General features: G+C 42.5%; 1 protein-coding gene across 4 annotated transcripts in view; it reads right to left on the bottom strand.

The window, feature by feature from the left end:
• The window catches only part of LOC138246238 (sulfotransferase 2B1-like), a 361,323-nt gene that overhangs the window by 98,742 nt on the left and 240,429 nt on the right, over positions 1-22,152 (bottom strand). For 3 of the 4 annotated variants that reach the window (XM_069200642.1, XM_069200640.1, XM_069200639.1), the window contains 2 exons: positions 17,714-17,779; positions 2,503-2,597 (listed from right to left, as the gene is read on the bottom strand). In XM_069200642.1, coding sequence (XP_069056743.1) covers positions 2,503-2,597; positions 17,714-17,779 — 161 coding nt within the window. The remainder of the gene's footprint in view (positions 1-2,502; positions 2,598-17,713; positions 17,780-22,152) is intronic. The other variant, XM_069200643.1, reaches the window with a different exon arrangement.

Below are 22,152 nucleotides of genomic sequence, written 5' to 3'. Positions count from 1 at the left end.
TGCAATCAGACTCCATTGTTAGCAGCCTTCGCAACACTCATCATGTAACAGACTGCTAGACAACAATTTTCTGCTTTTGAGGTGATCTGTAGATCCTGATGTACTTTCAAATAATTCACACACACCAATTGAGGTACCAGAATAATGTTGATGCTATGACACAGCAGCATCACTAGTCAGAACAAGGAGCCAACACAGAAACACTTGATCTTTAAAGAAATATGTAAACCTGATCCAGTATTTCTCACACCAAAAGTGATCAAAATTATGCACTCCAATTTTTATTAGCAAACCTTATTTAATCATAAGGAACAAGAGAAATACATTAATATGGAATGATTTTCATAAAAACAAAAGCATTGTGTTGGGAAGCCAGACAAGTCGTGATTAAGATACATTATCAAACTATGTAAGAAAGGAGTAAAATTATATGTGAGTCATAAAAAGTTAAGATCATGGTTATGTTTACATCTTTGCAAGAAGAGGTACCTGATCTCAGAAAATAATCAGAAGAGAGACTCAGGAATCACATGTAACACTCGAAAACAATAGGATAGAAAATTGAATAAAAAGAAACCTTCACAAAAAATAGAAGAACCTATTGTGAGGATGAAAACAATTGAAGAAATCATGAGGAAAGTTGGCTAAATGATTTGAAGAAAAGGAAACTTAAGGTCTAATTATGAGTTTGGCGGCCACTAGACCGCCAGACTCGCTGTGGCGGTCTGGACCACCGCTGTTGTGCCAGTTCAACCTCCACATTACAACCCTCGTGGTCCGACCGCCAGGGTACCTCCATCTCCGCTGAGACCAGTGATCCAGATGGGCTGAAGGCAGGTGCAGGTTGCAATCAGCCAGGACGGTGCAGCACATAGCGACAACCTGCTGATTACAACCTGGTTCTGCTTTTAATGGTGGTTTTACTGCCATGAAAAGGCTGGCGGAGAACAGGTGCAGGGGGACCACAGGGGGGGCACGACACTACCCATGCCCAGGGCATGGGCAGTGCAGGGGCCCTTCTGGCCAGCACCCTCGTAATGCGCACTGTACAGACAGTGCTCAAGAGTGCTGGTGCCCCCTGCGGGTGGCAGCATTGCCGCAGGCTCGAGTACGAGCTGGCCTTAATGGTGCTACACTTTCATGTTGGGCTGATGGCCAACCTGTCAGGAATTTGGCAGATGGTTGTTCCTGTCTGCCAAACTCATAATTAGGCCCTTAGTCTTCATTTGTAAATATTCCAGAAATGCTGTGAATAGGGCAAGATGCAAGAACCTTAAGCCATTGCATTTAAAATATACTATATCCATGAATTTTACATATAAACATAGATTTGATATTTGTTGACTAACAGGAGAGAGGCAGTGGAAAGCAAGTAAGAATGCAGTGGAATTGAGGGAGAACAGAGAATTATTATAAGTATAATTTTCTACTTCCCTAAAAAAAACAATTTTTTGAGACAGGCTGTTAATACTTTTAAACAAAATATAAATGTTTACTTTCTTTGATTTTGAGGTGGTAACATGGTACACCATTATGCCAACAAGATAGAACTCACGATTTTATTTAGCACTTTTTAGATATAATGTTTGCCAGAACAATTAAGGAAATGTTAGCAGCAATTATCAAAAATTATGTTAAAAACAAAAAGGCTTCCAAATCCTGATATCATATCACACATGCGCACACACACTTAGGCACACTGAAGAAAAGTAAATGCTAGTAAGTCCAAAGTGATTTGGGATTCAGATAACAGAACAGCATAGATTGTTTCAAGACAGGGTTAGTACTTGCTTAAAAGATCTTATAAGTACCAAATATTTGAAGCAAACATTCTGAAAATGAAAACACTACAGAATTTCAAATTCCATTAGGAAGTTTTTATCATATATATTTCCAGAATTGTCAGCCGTTGTTTGCCTATTTTGGATGTGCATTTCAAGAGTATTCTTGTTTTACGGACAAAGTGCAAGATCTATACAGAGAAGGGGCTGACTTGGCCACAGCTAAATATGCTTTAAATATAAAATGTGATCTAGCCACATTTATCTAAAGGAACATAGAAAGACTGGTTGTGTCACATTCAAAGTCAAACATTTTGTTAGGGAAAATAATACACAATTTGGAATAAAAATGTTATCTTTTAGCAGGAAGGAAGTACCAGAAGGATGATTTAATGACTTTATCTACTCCATGCAATTTCCCAAATCTGATAATTTAGAAATCGTTAGGTCATTGCTCAGTTGGAGATTAAATTCTGATTGAATGTTTAAAGCATATGACCAGTTAAATGCAAAAATAGGTAGGGTACTTAAAAGATTACAAAATCGGCAAATATGTTTATGATAAGATGACTTTTCTTGCATGTGATGAAAAACTTAAGTGTTTGACAAAGATATCTTATTGAGTTTGAGAGGTTATGTAGACTATATTCAATGAGAAGCTGTGTAACTCTAAATAGTTAATCGGTAATACATTTCAATCTTAGTTTATTTTTATTTTTACCTTTAAGAGCTCCTCATAGGTGATGTAGAAGAAGTTGCTTTGGCCCTTCATCTTCATCCATCCTTTAACATGGTCAAACCAGCTACCATAAGGGACTGAAAAAAAAACAAGGGTACATAACTAGTTCATAAATTTGAATAAAAGTGTTGAGTTCAAATATCGGGTCAAGCTGTAGATAATAAAGTAGTTTGGGAACTGAGCTGATTATAAGCACAGGATATGTAAAAGATAATATTAATTTTGTCACTTGCTCTACAATCTCACAGAAGATAGGTTTCCCGCCACTTTATACATAAAGTAGCATACTCCATCAAGCATTTTCTGATTATCAGGTGAATGCATATAAAAGAGACCCATTGCTGGGAAGGGGATAGAATGGGCAAAACCTTGACCCACACATTATGCAAGCCTTGTGTGAGCGACTACATAACAGAATTGCAGGATGACCATTCCAATGAGTACGTAGGTACTGAGGCTATTCAAAGCGTGATGACTAAACTATTCTCTTTACTTTATCAGACTACACAGAACGCCCCCCTCCCCGGATATCAAAGATATTTCAACTCTATACAGCTGTTGTGGCTAAAGGACGGTCATAGAAAACACCTTGATGAACCCTTTTTGGTTGACAAAGTTGTCTTGGCCATTACCGATATGCCAGTTGATAAAGCACCTGGTCTGGATGGTATAACAGCTGTATTTTATAAAGAGTATGCCCAGTCACTCTCTGCTGGAGTCTTGCTGCCATCCTTTTGAGAGGCACAAAGTGTGACAATCCTTAAGCCTGGTAAGAATACCCAGCACTGTGAATCAGATCGGCGTCAGTCCATGATTAACATCGACAGTAAAATTCTGGCTAACCTCATCTCTTCATGAATCCTGCCACTTCTGCTGAACATAGTGTGATCAGACCAGTCTGGTTTTGTGCTGAGCAGATCAACTTTACACAATCTACGTACCTTCACTCTACTCCATACAATTGAGTGACCCTGAGTGCAGCAGTGTTTTTTTCTAGATGCCACCAAGGCATTTGATTCGCTTGAGTGGCCATGGCTTTTTGCCCTGTTGTTGTGCTTTGGTATGAGTTCTTGGTTTACTTGAGTGATTGGACTCCAGTATTGTCTGCCCATGGGCCAACTGTGAGTCAGTGGGAGGATCACAGCCCCCTTTTTGGTGACAAGGGGGACTCCACAGGGTTGCTCCTGATCTCCCATCTTATTTGCTGTCACTATGGAGCCGCTTGGGTCCCAGCTGAGAAAGCACCATGGGTCAAGCATTTTAGTCTCGCGGAATTGTAGTGTCAATGTATGTGGCCAATGTCACCTGGTAAGTTAAAGATTTTCAGACCAATTTGGACCATGTCGGGGGTTTACCATCAACTAGGCGAAGTATGTCCTGCTCCCCTTGACCGATGCGACAACAGTGTTTTCCCCAAAGTATCTGCTTGAATGGGCTGACGGACTGGTAAAATATTTCGAGACAGGACTTAGCAGAGATGTTGATGTTTTATGGAAAGACAACAATGGGGGTCTGATGATGTGGTTGGATGGGCATGTGTTGAGCTGGGGAATGTTACCACTGTCCTTACCAGGAAGGCTGGCCATTGTGAAATTTGTGATCCTTCCTAAATTCCCCTATCTGTTTATTAACCTGCCACTTCCTCCATCGCCCCATTTTTATTAGCAGCTCCCTTGGTGTCCCTCACATGAATGGACAGGCAGACTCTGAATGACTGGGAAATTCTACCCCTCCCCTTCGAGCAGGGTGCTCTGAGGGCTCTGGATTTGGACCTTTATTATTACAGTGCAAAGGCGAAATTTGCACACCACTGGATCTTCCCCTCAGAGTTTCAGGCCCACACTGCTCTGGAACATGATCAGGCATTGCATGCCCTCCCCAGATGGCTCTCTTTCTGCCCCCAAGGAGCCTGCACGCACACATAGATACAGTGGCATGTACAGTGTAGGTGTGGAGGGAGATCCAACAGTGCGCCCGCTAAGAATTTCTGTTTGCTCCATTGATGCCACTCACAGCGGTAATAGGATATGCGCGGTGTCCTGTGAGTGGCACCAATGGAGCAAACAAAAATTCTTAGTGGGCAAATGCACAGGAGCGATCCCTGCATGTTGCGCTCCTGGGGTATATGAGAGATGTGCCATCAGAGAGACGCAGGTTTATGGCACTTCTGCTCCTGCTTGCTAAGGGCTGATGCAGTGGAGTCTGCGCATGATGCCGCACGTGGCAGATTGGCTCAGAGCTGCAGTTTACTGCCAGGTGCAACTGAATGCTTACTGGGAGCTGCTGCTGGTGCGCCCTTGACCTAAAGATATTTAGAAACCGCTTGAGATGTACCTCTATGCCCAACTGGACCTGCAGGGGCCTGTGGGTGCGCTGACAGCAGCATCTCCGTCTAACCCTAGTGATGTGGAAGAGCAGACCCCACGGGATGTTCTGCCTGTCTCTTGTTGACATAATCACCATGGTGTGGAACAGGTTGTGCAGAGAGCTAATGCAACAATCATCCTCCTTCGCTGAGTGGCCCTATTCCCTTTTCCTTTGCTTTCCCTGCCCCCTTCTGCCTTTTTTTGGTACGGTTGGTACAGTGAATATTGATTGCGCCATTGAAAATTCAGTACTCTAAACCTTCTGAATTGCATTTGCTGTATATCGTCCATTCTTGCCTTGTTTGAAATTCAGTAAATAGATTTAAAAAAAAGACACCCATGGCTTGGGATTCAGAAGGTGTATGTTTCATTAATATCCACACTTTCAATTACAATGCAGGAGCAAGGAAAAAAAGTGGTAATATGTTTATTTTCTCTGCCATCATAAAATAACAACGAATATATTGTCTGGGTGTGTTAATCATCTGTGTGCGAACATTATATAACTTCCTTTTCACTACACATTCATTGAATACATTTCAAACGAGCACTACCAATAATAAAAGATCTGACTTTTGAATGAAAGTTCCTTCTGTGTCACTGATAAGTTAAGAAACTAAATTAGTCATCGTACATGCACTCTGTCACTCATCTTTGCACTCATGAAACATATTCAAGATAGATTAAAAGAATACAAGCAGAAACAAACATGCTGCCATCAACGCATGGCGGGCAGCTATCTTGCCGTGATATTGTGCATAGTCTATTGTATTTTAAAACTTCACTATGGCAGCCATGCTTAGAACCAATGCAAGCCTCCTTTAAGGACATAAAAGAAGTATGCTACTGCAGGGCTGATCAACGCACGCTTTGTTCAAACACATGGAACAAATCAGGCACTGCAGGACTAGTGCAAGCTTCATTTAAAAGCCTGGAACAACTGTGGCAGAGCAGGGTCAGTTCAAGCTTCTTGTACAAGGCCATACTGACCATACCGGGCATCGGGCGTTTCTCCAGGAGGCTGGAAGGGTGGGGGGCTGCTTTTGTTACTGGGAGCTGGCTTTGTAGCACTGCAGCAGTTTTAAAACCAATGCAGAGTTCCTTGTATATCCAACAGTTTTCAGGCAACAATAAAAGTGCCAAGATAACTCTGGTGATTAATGTACCTGCTGGAGAGAGATCAGAGTTTTGTCTAGTGGCAGTTTTGACTCATCTAAAGTAGTGCAGAGCCTGCTGCAAAGAACTTTTACTATGCAGATCACAGAACAGAATTTTATGTGCAATGCTCAGTGTGATTCTGCTTTTGTCACAGAGATCCTTTTGTTACTGTGCAGTTCATAAGTTACAATCATAATCTAGCACAGTGAGCTATGAACTGCCATATAAGAGCTGCATGCAAACTGCATGGTACAGGTTAGAAAGTTACGTTTTTTCCTAGTCTTTGATTATCCTAATTTTGCCAAAAAAGGATCTGATTGGATATAAATAAATTGTTATGAGTAAAGTCAACCCTAACCATTGTGTTACGTTCTGAATCCTGACTTCATGCCTCCCCAGACTAAGCCCTCTTGAAAAGTGCCTACTAGTGTGACATGTGAACTGTACACCTTGTAGTACTCTGTGTCTTATATAGCAATTTCTATACACTGATTTACACAAGTATGATTCATTATCGCTGTGGGTGTGTGCTGTAAAGTGCTCCAACACCCTACCCTGGTAAGTTAGACGCCATAAAACAAATGAAATACATGTGAGGGATCCATCATGTGAGAGATGGGCTATGGAGAGATGAAAGACACTGTTAGAGGGTGATGGTGAGGGAGTCATTGAAGAGCCCCAGTTAAGATACAGTGTTCCAGTGCACTGTAAGGCCATCATTTACTATACTTTAAAAACTAATACAATTAAATATATAATGAAAAATGTGTAATAGAATGCACTGTATATGCCAGTTTGTTCCAGAATTTCTTGGAGGGAGAACCCCCCAAACTCCACTGTAGTGGTCTGTCTCGCTCCCTACGCACACAATGAGGGCTGGTCTGACAAAATGTGCCTGGGCGGTTTTGGGTTCCCGGTCCAACCCTGTTCCTGTAAAGACATGGAACATGTGTAGTACATCAAGCCAGTGCAAGCTTGCTTCAAAGACATGGAACAAGTGTGGTACTCCAGGGCCAGCCAGTGCAAGGTTCCTTCAAAGACAAAGACTAAGTGTGGCACTGGGCAAGATCATTTAACACCTCCCTTGGATACGATAAGCAAGCAGCATTACAATTTGGTACAAGTGTAAGGAACAGCACTGCAGTGTACGAGTGTAAGCTAGACTCACAGGCATAGCAACATATAACGGGGACAGAACTGGGAAGAACCAGGAAGAATTGAACGTTTCCTTCACAACCATAGAACACATACCGATCTGGTTAGAAATAATGCAAGCTTCCCTCCCATGCACAGAACATAGACAGCATCTGAAGCAGCAGTCCAAGTCTTTGCGTAAACATACACAGACAATGTGCAGCATTGACAGCTGTGTAAATTCCCCTCACAGGCAGCAAAGCTATAAGAAGGCCATTAGCAGTGCAAGTAAGAAATCCCCACATGCAAAATAGGTATCACATTGGAAACAGCATCTAAGCTTAAAACCTGCCACAGAATAACTATAGTCATGTATAGAAGCAGGTGAGCCACAGAAAGCTTGAGCCAGATTCTGATTCAGCTTGAGGTTCTTTTTAGTGCTTGGGCCCAAAATGAAATTAACTTTCTTGTGGTTTCTGCAAAACAAACCATTGAACTTTGAAGTAAAGCAGAAGCAAGAAAGGGATACCAATCTAGTGGTCTGAATTACACAATGTGAAACCAGAAAATCTGAGCCCATCACAGATTGGTCACTTGACTGGTCCTAAGAAATAATTATATTTTAACATGCCTCATATATTTTCATTATTGTATATGGGAAAATCTTGAAAATGTGTAATTCTCTCGTGTTTGACTTAATGAGACTGTAACATTGCTCATGGAAACAAGAATATAGTCTATATATAGGATGCACATGAGTGGGGCTGAGGCAATTTTCAGACTGGTGGTGCTGCCATCAATGCTACATCACTGAACTCACAGGATTCTGAAAAATCCATGCATCAAACAAAGGTCAAATGAGCCACACCGTTTCAGCAGAAGAGCTGCAAGTGGGTGGTATGTTGCTGGTGTTGCAATCAAGATCACATTGACATGGATATCTTACTAAAGCGTGGTGTGGTAGCCACTCTCATTTACAGACAACACATTTCCCATTGAACACTAAAGGGCATATTTACAAGCCCTTTGTGCCATCATACCGTTGCTATAGCATCATGTTTCTGATGCTTAGGTGGCGCTAAGGTGGCTTTTCTGCCACGCCATATTTACAAAGTGGCGCAATGCTTGCATTCCGCCACTCTATGACCCCTTGTGCCACATTATGCCTGCATCAGGCATAATGTACGCAAGAGGGGCGTTCCCACAAAAAGAGGCCTGAAAAAAATTATACAGTGAAATTTACAACATTTAACTACACCATTTTTTCCATAATTTTTAATGCTTGCACAGAGCAGGTGTTAAAATGACACACCCATTACATTCAATGGGCCGCCCTGTGCTTTGCTGTACTAGTGCCAACATTGTTGATGCTATTGTAGTAAAGCACCACAACAGTGTCAACAATTTTGATGCTATTATGCTAACGACTGTCATGGTGAACTGTATTGTAAATACGGCACAGCCATGGTGTTGTTAGATGCCAGTAGGGGCGCAAGAAAAGTAGGGCATCATCTATGATTCACAACTTTCTTGCCTTCTTGTAAATATGCCCCTAAATCTGCACAGACAGACAATTTCACTGATAAAAATAGTCAGAGCACAAGCGACGATGTGTTGAAATTGGATTGTAGTTAGTATTTGTTGTTGGTCCTGGCCTTCCCTGCAGGGTCATCCCCAGACTTTTTGCCTTCACTCCTCCTATTTTTGCTAAATTCATTTGTGTTTACCTAAAGACTCTGTGCACTTTACCACTGCTAACCTGTGCTAAAATGCTTGTGCTCTCGGCTTAAAACACAATAACATTAGCTTATACTCTACTGGCATATTAATTAACATAATTCCCCAGTAAAATTCACTACATGTGCCTAAAACCTGTAAATTAAATGATACTAGTGGGACTGTGACACTAATTGCGTCACCCACTTAGGTAGCCATTTAAACATGTCTCAGGCCTGCTATTATAAAGCCTGTGTGTGCAGTTCTAAACTGTCATTTTGACCTGGAAAATTAAACCTTTTGCCAGTCCCAAACCTTCCTTTTTAATACATATAAGTCACACCTAAGGTAGGCCCTGGACAGTCCCATGAGTGTTTATTCTCTAATGCAAGGCCCATCCCACCCAGAAGATCACATTGGAGTTGCCTTATTACATTTTATAAGTGTAATTTCCAAATGGGAAGAGATGACTGGTTCATGTTTGGTGTCTCTGGAATCCTAATTTAAAATCCCAACTAATGATGAAGTTGGATTTTAAATTACAATGCTGAAAATGCTATTTAAGAAAGTTTGAATGTTCTTGCTTGGCCACTTGGTGCGTGTACACTTCTCTTGTCACATGATTGCGTGTATTTGGCAGTTGGGCTTTGTGTATTTCGCCTAGACAGCCACACATAATGAGAGTTTAGGTGTGACTGGATGGGCCATCACTATCAGGTGAGAAGGAGTAGCTGGGTCCTGCCTCACTTACACCTGAATAGATTGTGTCCTGTCCCCACACACAATAAGAACTTAAGTGTGACTAGATGGGCCATCCCTGGCAGGATGGGAGGGAGTAACTATGGCCTGCCTCACTTACACCTGAATAGACTGTGTCATGTCACCACACAGAGGCTGCATAGCCCCTATAGTTATTCTGGAGCCAGGGCTAGGAAGGCAGGGCATCTGTGCACTTTGAAGGTGTGCCTTTAGAAGCTTCTCCTCACTACAAAGGCATTACTGTGTTTTGAAGAAGGACCTCAGGCACCACCAATTCAGTACAACTCTGGACCTGAGGATACTCTGCCAGGAAGAACGACAAGAACAACAACTCTATTTGACTGCTACTCTGAAGGAGCTTATGCCCTGCTGTGCTGACCTGCTGCCCTAATGTATGGGGAAGAAGAACTGGACCTGCAGCTTTGTCTTGAACCCATGAGCTCAGAATGACTCAAAGGGCTAGTCTGCTGGCCTTCTGATCTGAGCCTCAGGGATATAAAAACTCCCCAACAACCCCAGGGCCAATCTTCAGCAAGTTCCTGACCCCCAAGTGGTGCCTTTCAGGTCCTGGGCCCATGGTGTGGCTCTGGACATCAAGCTTTTGGGTTCTTTGCCACTACAAACAGGCCCGTTTGCACTAGAACCACGCCATTCACATCGAAATTCAGTGCGAGTTGCCACCAGCCCATCTTGTGCAAGTCCATCCATCCACAATCCCCGGCCTGCTCTTCATGCCACGTAGATCACCACCCGCTATGCTCTCCTTGCTCCCTTGGTCCTCTCCAACATAAACCAGACTCTGTGCATAAACTTTGAAGAGGTAAGACTTTGGCTGGACTAACCTGGGACTGTATCCGACCCACGCTCCATGATGCGCAGCCTGAATTTTTTACTTTGACCTGTTCCAGTGTAACCAGATAGCCGCAGTTGGCACTTTATGCTTTTAGATAGGCACTATATTGCAGTTTTTCTTTAAAAACTCAGAACTTTCACTCTACTGATTGAATTTTTGACATTTTAGTCTTGTTTTATTTATTGAATTAAGGTCTTCTTTCTGACCTGGTGAGGGTTCTTTCTGTGTGGTGTTTTCACTGTTTTGCTGTTTAAAGTGTTGCACAAATACTTTACAAATTGCCTCTAAGTTAAGCCTGACTGCTCTGTGGAAGCTACCAGGGGGCTGAGCACAGGCTCAATCAATCATTAAATCAATCAATCAGTCAGTCATTTGTAGAGCATGACACTGTCACCACTGGGGGTATATGGACACTGGGGTGCAATATCTCTGTCGAAGAGTGAGGTATTGAGTCTCTTTCTGACGTCTGCAAGCAAGAGTGCAGTTCGGAGGGGGGCAGGCAGGTTGTTCTAGTTCTTGGCGGCAATGCAGGAGAAAAAGAGGCCACGGCTGGGGCAGTGATCGATTCTGGGAGTGTGTGCAAGGACCTGTGAGGAGGAAAGCAGGTTTCTGGTGGGTTGGTGAAAGCTTAGTCTGTGGTTGATGTAGGCTGGTCCTTGATCATTTACGGATTTCTAAGCATGTCTGAGGAGCCTGAACTAGCACATCTTCTGGACAGGGAGCCAGTGGAAGTCTCTGAGGGGAGGAGAGATGCTGGTACATTTAGCAAGATTCAGGACAAGTAGGCTGCTGCATTCTGTATGGCCTGTAGTCTTTTAAGGAGCTAGGTGGAGATGACGGCTTAGAGTGCTTTGTTGTAGTCGATGCGGCTGGTAATGAGGGCCTGGGTGGTGGTTTTCCTGGTGTACATTGGAACCCATTTCAAGATTCTACAGAGCATGCGAAAAGTGTGGGAGGAGGAGGACGTGACTGTTTATTTGTCACTTCATGGTCAGTTCACTGTTGAGGATGGTTCTGAGGTTGCACATGTGGTCTGTGGATGTGGGAGAGGGTCCAAGTTTGGCTGACCACCAGCTGTGGTCCCAGATGGATATCTCTTTCCTGAAATCAGCACTTCTCTTTTATCAGAGTTGAGCTTGAGGTATTTTGTTTTCATCCAATCAGTTACGATGGTCATGGTGTTGCTGAAGTTTGCTCTGGTGGTGGAGGGGTCTTCGTTGAGTGAGAGGATGAGTTGGGTATCGTCAGCATAGGAGATAATGTTGAGGCTGTGGGATCTGACAAGGTCAATGACATGGTTAATTTCGGGTTTGCTTGTATCTTACCCTAACGAAGGCTGTGGTTGCTGCTTCACCAGGGCTCACACCCCAATCAACCACTTATCCAGTTTCTCACATTTGACATTTGCATCTCATCAAGTAAAAAGTCTTGACTTGCTTTGACTCTATTATTATCTTTATTTCCATCACACTTCAGAATTACAAAAAAGCTTCAATTGTGCTTTCTTGCTTACTTACTTTGACATTTTGGTACAGTTTATTTATAGGTATTTGTATTTTGATGTGTGTTAGAAGAAAATAACATCCTACATCTTTTTGTTTCACACCAGCAAGAATTCCACACTGTTTCATTTTTCAAAATCCTCATACTTTTCAGGAGGCAAAAGAAAACACCAGGATCATAATAAGAGAATATGCAGAAATTTGTCAGAAGATTAATCTGACATTTGGCCTCTGTCTTCGAACAAAGCAAGTGTGACAAGATAAAAATCAGAATGTAAAGTCATCTTTATTGTGCCTACAACTTTAGAACTCCAGTATTGCTATTTAGGTGCCTTCTTAGGGCTCCAAGGTCTGCTTTACATATGTCACCTACCATATCTTGACCCAGCGGCATTGCAACAGATGCCCAACTGATAGCTATTCCCCTGTCAAATACAACAGTGGTTTTACAGTCTGTCATTCAATATTGTTTTTTAAAAAACATTAATCTCAAACGGGATTCCAAAGTAATTCCCTTCCCTGGTTCTCCTCCTATATTCCAATCATCTGCGGAGTTCCCCAGGATTCTATACTGTCTCTTGTTAATTTCAACCTTTATGTGGAGCTACTTGGTGGTCTACTGAGAGGTCAGAGCATCACGATTCACAAATACACTGGTGTTACACAATTCTGCTTCAATGTCTTATCTGCTTCAAACATCCAATTTCTCAAACACTGCCTGTACATCATCCTACAGGAATTGACATTATCTACCACCACAAGTATTGATGCAGAGGTTCCACGTTACCTTCTAGTTGATAGGGGTAAATTGTTGGACCATAAAGTTATACCTGCAAATAAACACTTTTTGAGATAAATGAAGACTTACTTCGTACTATGGCTTGCGCAGTTGGTGGAATCACTTTGCACAAGCAGTATGTGAGCTGATGTACATGATGGTTTAGTAATGTGTGTGCACAATCCCAGTGGCATGAGAGAATGGCTGGGTTATTGATCAGGACATCTTCTAAGTTCTGGTGACTGTCTTGCATCTGGAAATCTCTAAAAGATTCCCATACTAATCAAAAAGAAACTCATGCATGTGCCTATAATTATATATTTTTTTTAACTAACCTGTAACTAAAGCTGCATTTGGCACAAGTTTCCATGTGGATTATTTGAATAATCACATGGTTTTAAAGTTGACAATTTATTCCAGCTAAACAAAGAGTTCTATGTAATGGATATCTCTGTGGTGGGGAGTGGGGGCCTCAAGAAAACTGATCCCCTGAATTCCCCAGTGCAAATGCAGATTTCTTGTTTGTTTCTCTCAGTGGGTAGTATATTCTTCCCTGTGGAGAACCCCTTCCTCTTCACTCCCTCTAAATGCGTGGGTGATTATTTTTCCTTCCATTCAAAGGAATTTACACCAGCACTTGAACAAGCATCAGGGCAGGAGGGGACAAGCAGCATCACTGAGGGGGATGGGAGGAAACAAGCAACATCACAAAGAGGGATGAGAGTGGGAAGGGGCAAACAACATTACAGAGAGTGGTGGGAAGGTAGGAGGTTTGCAAGCAACATCAGGGACTGAGGGTGGGATGAGGAAAACAATATCATGGAGAGGGACAGGAGGGTAGGAGGGGGCAAGCAACATCACAGAGAGGGATGGGGTGGTGGGAGGGAGTAAGTAACATTTATGGAGTGGTAAAGGAGGGCTGGCTAGTGAGGTAAAGATGGACATTTTAGATAGTTCATCAATACTCACTTCTACTGTTGCCCGTCCTGTTAATTCCAGCCTTTAATTACAGAGCTTTCAATGGCAATAGTGTTATAAGAAACACAATTTATAAAAATACTTCATGGAAGGGAGTTGCATTGAGTCAGTTTGATTCTGGGATGAGAAAGGATGACCAAGGTTTGGGGGCAGGTGGAGCAGTGGCGTTTTCTGTTGGTTGACTTGGACTGCGTTGGAGATGATGGATCACAGTTATACATTTTCGATAGTGATTTACACCTCATTTGCCATTTGTAGATCACAGCTTTTATATACAGAGCACAGAAGGGCAGAACATCTGCAAGAAATGCTTTTTAAAATATGTTCATAAGAGGACAGTGGTCATGGGGTGTGCTGCTGATTTCAGGATGACTTTGGAACCTTTGTTGAAGCATTGAGAAGTAGTTGCCACTGTCTGTGTGAAATGGGCAGTAGTGGATGTGTTTATTTGTAAAAGGTATAGTCCAGTCTTTATAGGGCATTTGGAAGGCTATGGGTCTAACACCTGAAATGGTCTCCTGAGGCCTATATGCAATTGATGTAAAAACTAAGTATACTGCGTTACTTAATTTAAAAAAGAACAACAATTATTTAAAGTGCTTACAATGGCAACTGTGAGGCTTTAAGTTCTATGTAGAATCGTAGTTGTTGGGGATGAGGTGAATTTCAGGTTGCATTGGGAAGTTTGCACAGATGGACTACGTGTGTATATTTCAGAAAGTGCTCAGATGAAGTGCTTCATATCTCACTTATGCCGTTCTAACCACTGTACATTACAGCTGTTAATTACAGTGCTTAGAAAGGCAGAAGAGCGGTTTGGAGCACTATGCATGTTGATGGAATTTGGATGGTCAAGTGTCTACATTAGTGATTTGAGGCTGCTGGAGAAGAGCTTAACCATCATCATATTTGCTTGCGGTTCTTTAAGTCTTACTACAAGTACAGAACAGGCTCAGTGAGCCCATAAATACCAGGAGCTGAGCTCTCATTCATGGATGTGACTGGGGTAGGGAAAGTATAGTATAGAGGAGCTGTGCGAGGAGGTAGCCCTCAGTCACCCATGAGCAGCACCTTGGAGGGTGATGTGAGGGGAAGGGGACTCTGGAAACACCTCGAGATCTGAGACGCCCTGCACGGGACAGCTCAAAAAAAGCAACCGAGACTGTCACATGGATCTGAGACCCTCCAAAAACAAAATTAAACATGCATTGGCAAAGTCAGCAGGTCTCGGCTTAAGGATCAATTGACTTTGCTAATGGTAATAGTGCGTGCGAGGAGCATCAATAATGCATATATTTAAATTTACTGATCTGAAATGGATTGGTAAATTAGGTTTTTATGACAATGGTTTAAGGTGGCAGGTAAGGCAGGGGGTTGAAGCAATGTGGCAGAAAGGAGAAGCACATGGAAGAGCCAGGAATGCAAAAGTGGCAGGTACAGAGAAGCACACAGGTGAGACACAGAAAGATGGCCACAGGTGGGGAAAAAACAGACAGTGAAACAGAGTAGTTGAACAGTAAAGTGGAACGCTGGTGTTTGTGGCGATGCACAGAGTGCTTCAGAGTGACACAGGGTGGGGAAGAGAGAAGCATAAAAGAGAGAGCATTGCAAAACACATGCACTCTCGTGGAGTGCTTCACGAAAATGAAAAATAAAGTTCCAGAAAGCGAGTACTTGTAAAAGCAAAGAAGGAGCCAATCAGAGTGGCAATAAACAGGCTATGCTCACAGAAGGGACACACACACACACTGGAGGGGCTACTGTAATAAAACAAGCCGATAAAAAGGAAGGGAATCTTAATGGCAAAAGGCAAAGTCAATAGAGAGCAATGAGAGGAATGCCATATTTGCATCCTTAACTATCTTCTTTGTACTTTTCACTCTCCCATGTAAGAGCTTGCTCCCCTCTCATCAATCTCCACAAACCAATAAATCCTTCCTTGTGTATGCCCTCTCTCGCCTTTCACTACTTTCCACTTTTTACCCTCCCCTGTTTTATTCTGCTAGTCCCTTTTACCACTCTGTCTCCTGTCTTTCCATTTGCTGTTTTCCCCCCACTTTCTTCTCTTTCCTCCTATATTTGTCCATGCCATCCCACATTTCCCTCTCTTCTACCTTTTGACTCTCCTTTGCATTTATCCACTCTCCTCTCATTTTCTTTCTCCCAGTATCTCTCCATCTATTCATCTCCTCTCACCTTTATCTCTCATTTTTAGGTTGAGCATTAGCGTTCGACCTGCTGTATACTTTTAAGTATAGTATACTGTGAGTTCCAGCATTTTCATTTGTTGGTTCCAGTGTCCTTCACAAATCCTTGCTTGCTAGTGGTCAGTTCTGCCTCTTTGTCCTGCCTTTTTCTCTTTGGGAGCAGCACAAAGTATTGTATAGTTACGCTATGTCCTGTTTATCTCTTCTGTAAGGGGCATTTATTTTTTGCATTTCCTGTTTGTCATACACTGTGGGTGCTTCTTCAGTCCCTCCTCCCCACCAGCTCCCTCTGTAAACATAAACCAACATCAGAGGGGGGCTTCGCTCTTGCTCTCTTCCTCTTGTTATTTTCAGTCTGTGTGGCAAGAAAAGTCCAGTCAGTAACTTACAACGCTAAAAGCTCTAACTCGAGCAAACACAAGTCCATTGAATTCGAAATGCTTTTTTTTTTGGCTTTCTGACTAACGCGCTTTTCTGACGGCATAAATTTACAACTCTAACAGCTCTAACTCGAGCAAACACAAGACCATTGCATTCCAAATGCTTTTCTTTTTTTAATAGCCACAAGATGTTTCTTCGCTGTTTGGGGCAATCCGCTATCACGCGCTTCGTACTGCGTGATCGTAAGTTGTTTCTTCATCGTTGGGGACATGCCGCTATCGCGCCGGTTCGAGCTGGTTGTTATTTAACGCAAATCTTGACTCTGTCACCCTTTTCACTGTAGTCTTGGTTTAGCTGTGTTACTTTCCTGCTCGGTGTACACTTATCCTTAAGTGAGCTGCCATCCGTACACCTCTTGTCAAAGTCTCCACGATACACCAATTCACGACCTTTGTTCATAATGTAACCTGTAACGCATGGGGGCCCTCTTACCAGACACTGCATTACCACACTATGGGTCGGTAATTACGGTGATATCCATCCAACTCAGAATTTATTGGGAGTGATAAATACCACTCAGTTACTTGTTTAGCGGGGATGGTATGTAAATGCGTCAATGCTACACTGTACCAAACAAACATGTTTCAGTAATTACTTGGTATTTTTCTCTTATGACTATCGGCCACAAGTGCACTATTTGCATAACAGCAGTGACCACACATGTGAGTCCCAGGGCTACTGCAAGGAGGGCCATGGAAGGGGTTGGGAGCGGCTGTGCCCCTTCCTCGCCCTCCTCCTGCTTGATAGCTGCTCTGAAGATGGTGCTGCTGTGGGGGAGTGCTTCTCCTGCAGCTCAGGGCTGCCTGGCACCAACTCCCTCGTCAACCCTAGGACCTGACTTTCCTTGAGCTCTTCACGCGTTCCATCCTCGTGGTTATGTAGATAGGACAATAAATACTGATACCATACTGTAATAATAACACACACAACTGTACATTGTATCTTCATTTTATGTTCATTTGCTCGTCTGTTGAATTTAGGTTCGTCTTTCTACCATGCTTCGTGGCTGTCTCCGATCCTTTCAGTAAAAACTACATCATTGAATAAATGTGGTCACTGCCTTCCCCTTCTTCAAGTTGAAAGCACTTAAAGTAAATAAGACAACCATTCCATTAGAGATGATTCAAATTGGAGGCGCTGTTGCATTTTAAAGTCCTTTTCTAAAACGTGTTGCATTTAAACAGTGCAGCTCTCTTAGCAAGGTTTTCAACAAACCGACAAGTCTTCAACAGTATCCAAAAGAAATATTCATCTATAGCATGCATATATATGATGTAAATCAGTTATGCAATATTCCACACCTTTTGGGGTCACCCGCTCCACATTGCCGTTTGGCCAGTGATAAATGGCAACATTTTCAGTTTTTGCTGCAGATAGAGAAAAAAGGTAAATGGAAGTGCTTCAGTTATATGCAGGGCCACTGGAATTATATGGCAGGAAATTACGAAATTATGGGGCAGGGTTGACTAATGTAGTTAGCAAGAAAACTTCAGTTATGAATTTACAATGCCAATTACAATGCCAATAGCTCCAACTGAAGCAAGTGCGAGACATATTGCATTGCAAATGCTTGTTTCCAATATCTCTCTACTCCCTCTCATTCACTGGACACTCTACATTGTATTCTGCCTATCTCCACTGTATCTTCTCTATTATGCTGTGCATCTCTGCATTCCCCACCCTCTTTCTGTTATCCCCGACATCTCGCTACTCCATTATTATGAGTCCTCTGCTCCAGTAGCTCTCTATCCTTCACTTTAGCTCTTTCCTCTGACACTCTTTTCTCTCTATTATCTCTATTGTTACCACTGCATATTCCATCTTATTTAATCAGAATTAGAATCTTCCCTGTATCTCTCTACACTCAAATACAATCTTTCCATTCACCCCAGCATCTCACCATTCTTCCATGTAAACATCAGCTATCCCTCCTTGACTGCCAGTAGCAGCAATACCTCTTCACTTTTACCTTCTATCGCCACTCTTTGATTATGGACATACTCTAACCCTTTCCCATTCCCTTTCTCCATCATTCTAGTTCCTATGTGCATCGAACTCCAGTTTCTTTTAGCAGTGGACAACTGAGCATCTCTTATCTTTACATAATGTCATTTATCCATTGTCAGCGATTTCTCTGCAGAGCTTCCCAGCTCTTCACAGTGATGCCAGCACCAACCTTGCCTTCTCCTCTCTATGTCACTATCTCCTAGTTTCCCTCATTATACTGACACTAGACCTGAGCGTCACATCCCTGCTGGTGGGTCATCAAAGCAATATCCAGACCAAGCAGCCCTAAAGTAAAACAACTGCTAAGGAGGCATACATGACAAACAAATGTACAGTTTAGTCAAAGCTGTACCTCAGGGACTCATGATTTGTGCGGAAGAGCCATGTGAGTTGATGAATGTTGCTGCAGTCATCCAATTATGAAGCAGATCTGCTCACAACTATCCGCAGTGGGTTCTGTGTGAAACCTCAATTCTGGGCGCTTTAGTGCCTGCTTCAAAACCACATGCACATGTATGGTGGAAAACATATCCTTATATTTATGAATGGAAAATAAAATCATTCCTTTTGAAACTCAATGTGGGACAGGAATGGGAAATACATGCTAACACATAATACAATCATAAACAGTACTCCTCTGTGTAAGCAAAAGCTACTTGTTGACAAAGAGACAAATTAATCAATTCCCTGTCAAAGACAGCAGCTTCCTTACAAACAAAAATGGTTCACTGCATGACTACAAAAACAGGTCAATCAGACGAATGTAGTTCATGCCACCTGCAGTCAGAGATTGTCTCACATCTGATGACATTGGACACAGAGATTAGAGCGCAATAGGTGTCATCCATCAGAAATTATTTAACCAATTTTAACATTGCAGTACCAGGCACACATTGGAATGACGACCCAGATAAAACTACAGACAACATGTGGGTTTACCGGAAAACCATGCATAGTAGTAAGGAAGAAACTGAAAAATAAGACCATGACACTGTTGTGTAGGTTCTCATTATCCTAATAGGACTATTGGATTTGGGCTGCAGAATCACCTGAATCGTGGGGTACTGAGTACAACTCCACACCATGTAACACCTGTAGGCCTAATCTGGATTTTCCTGCTAACTAGCTGCGCCTCATCTCTGCCCAGGAGAAGGGATGATTGTGGCAACCGGGTGCATGACAAGAAAGACTCCTCAGGGGAATGGTGGTCAATCAGATCTTACCCCTTTCTCTTGGTTACATTAGTCTCACACCGGCAAAGACAAATAGAGGCAGAATATAGTTCAATAAGGGTTTATTGAAGTGACTGCATCTTAGATGAAATGGCATGCATTTCAATAACTAGGATGACAAAAAACACTAAAAGCTAAATTGTGTCAAGGAGTTTGAAAAACAAAAACTGTCCCACCATTCTGTCATTAGGAGTGCTATATAAATATGTTTTATTTTCCCTATTTAAGCTATGTTAGAGCACAGCGTGATAAGCCCAAATCAGCCCTTCAGATTTCCCTCCTGGGAAGACATCATCCCTCATACCTGAGCAAGGAAGCCTGTTGTCTAAAAAGACACCGTCCTCATGTAGGGCATGGATTCGGCAGTCTAAGAAAGCAGCTGTAGCAAAGACATTCAACAGTCAGCATGCAATGGTGGTCATCTGGCTGTAATGCCCCTCTAATGCAGGGGTCTTCAAACTGGGGGGGTGGGCCCTCTGGGGGGCCTCAAATGATCCCGGGCAGGGGGGGGGGGGCAGGCTCTGCCCCTAAGATGTATTAATCTGATAACGGTGCTTTGTTTTAACCAGAATAAGTTTATTGCATGTTTAAAATGGTAACAGAACTTAACTGCAATGTTTAAATAAGTATAGACATATCGAAACATTGCCAGGATAGTAGAATAATTTTTAAGAAATTCTGAGGGGGGCACGATTATTTTTTTTCCACCTGGCGGGGTGCAGCATGAAAACGTTTGAAAACCACTGCTCTAATGTGTATGGGACAGAGAAGTGTTTTTATAATAATGGATGTTCTAGGAAAAATGTCTCCACGTAAGGATGAGTATATTTCTGGGAATGTTGGAGACCTAGCTTACTACTTTTGCCGGCAACCCTATCTGACTGCAGCCTTGAGGAAAGCACAAAGTGCAATGCTAAGAACATGATGCTTTCCTAAGCGAAGGAACAAATAGATAGAAAAAAATAAAACAACACCTCAAATGTGGCTAATGCTAGAAAAACAAAGCAATGCTGAATGAAATGTAACTGGGCTAAAGTGCACAATGGCAGGCCTAGTTTGCTAACATAACGTGTCTAAAATATGGCTAAAATAGCAATACAACACCCTCCCCTTGCTGGTTCAAAGGTGGTTTAAAGCCTAAAATGAAAGAAAAGCCTAATTAAATCTAATTATAAAAGCATATAAATATGAATGTCAATAGTGACAAGCTAAAAGACACGAGCATGGAGGAAAAAAAGATAATTTAAAACTTCAGCAGTGGCGCTCAAACAAAATTAAAAAGTCAGTGTAATTTTTTAAATCGCCAGTTATATCTGGGACAACTGAACCCAGGAAATGTTCCACTTTGGCAGGTGGTAAAGTATCCAAATCGTTGCCAAGGAAAACCATAGAGCAGTCGTGTTCCGAAGTCTGAGCTTCAGCTGAGGCAGCAGCATTCCGTGTTGTGCCCAATGTTGAGTTTAGAGTTGCATTATCCACAAAGGGCAACTCAGACAGCTTCCCGTAGCAAACGCACCCTCAACACTCATGTCTGGTAATGAGCTCTCAGCGAGAATATCAACAGATCAGCGTCCAATGAAAGTAACTGCCGTTGAGCAAGACAAATTTTCAGTGCACATTCGAAAAGGCACCAAAGGCATCGAAACACGGGCTGCACACAATCTAAGACCGGTTGAAATGACAGAGACCAGTCGCACTCCAGTTGTTCCAGGATTGTTGCTCTGAAATACTGCATCATGTTGTCACGACATAGTTGCGCCGGTGGAAGCGCTTTCAGTCCTCCTTGTTGTGAAGGGACAGCCATTGCACAGAAAAAATAGCAACAGCAAGATGCCACCTATTGTAGCCAAAGTAATCAGAAATCCCCCAAAAATACTTGAAAATATTGAGTGTATGGCTGAAGTTTTAGGCCAAATATAGAAGAGAAGGTGTGCATGAAACCAGAACTAACAGCCTAAAAGAAATTTGCAATTTCAGTAGTGCTGGATGCGTTGAATATTCATCCCACGAGTTCACCAAAGTGTCTCAGAAAGTTTGTACTTAAAAGGGATTGTATCTCTGCAGATGACCTTGCAACTTGAAGTGCATAGGTCTCGCGTGCAGATGTAAGTGCCACATATTTTTGAAACAATAAAGCTTTGAGTCTGCTCAACTTGTCAAAATTCACAACTGAAGTAGCAATATGAGGCCAAATCTCTGCTACTTCCCGTCTTTGTTTAGGGGGAAAGAGGACATTCCCGCAACAGGTGACAATTTGGGAGACCGAAACAACATAAGCTAATCTGGTTCGCATTCCACAATAACTCTTACTGTTAAGGAACACATAGCTACCATTTGAGAGCACCTGGAACGCAGGTCCAATCAAGGGAACTGGACCTCTCTTCAGATAGCAATCCAGGTTTGCAAGGACAGCTGCTTACAAACCATTGAATGGCTCACAGAAGTCTCGCATTCACTGCCACTAAGAAAGACCTCTTTCATGCCATTGAAACATTTGTACG

The sequence above is a fragment of the Pleurodeles waltl genome, chromosome 7, assembly GCF_031143425.1.
Source record: "Pleurodeles waltl isolate 20211129_DDA chromosome 7, aPleWal1.hap1.20221129, whole genome shotgun sequence".
NCBI lineage: Eukaryota > Metazoa > Chordata > Amphibia > Caudata > Salamandridae > Pleurodeles > Pleurodeles waltl.
The sequence above is the reverse complement of the archived record's forward strand: the minus strand, read 5'-3'. Positions and strand labels throughout refer to the sequence as shown.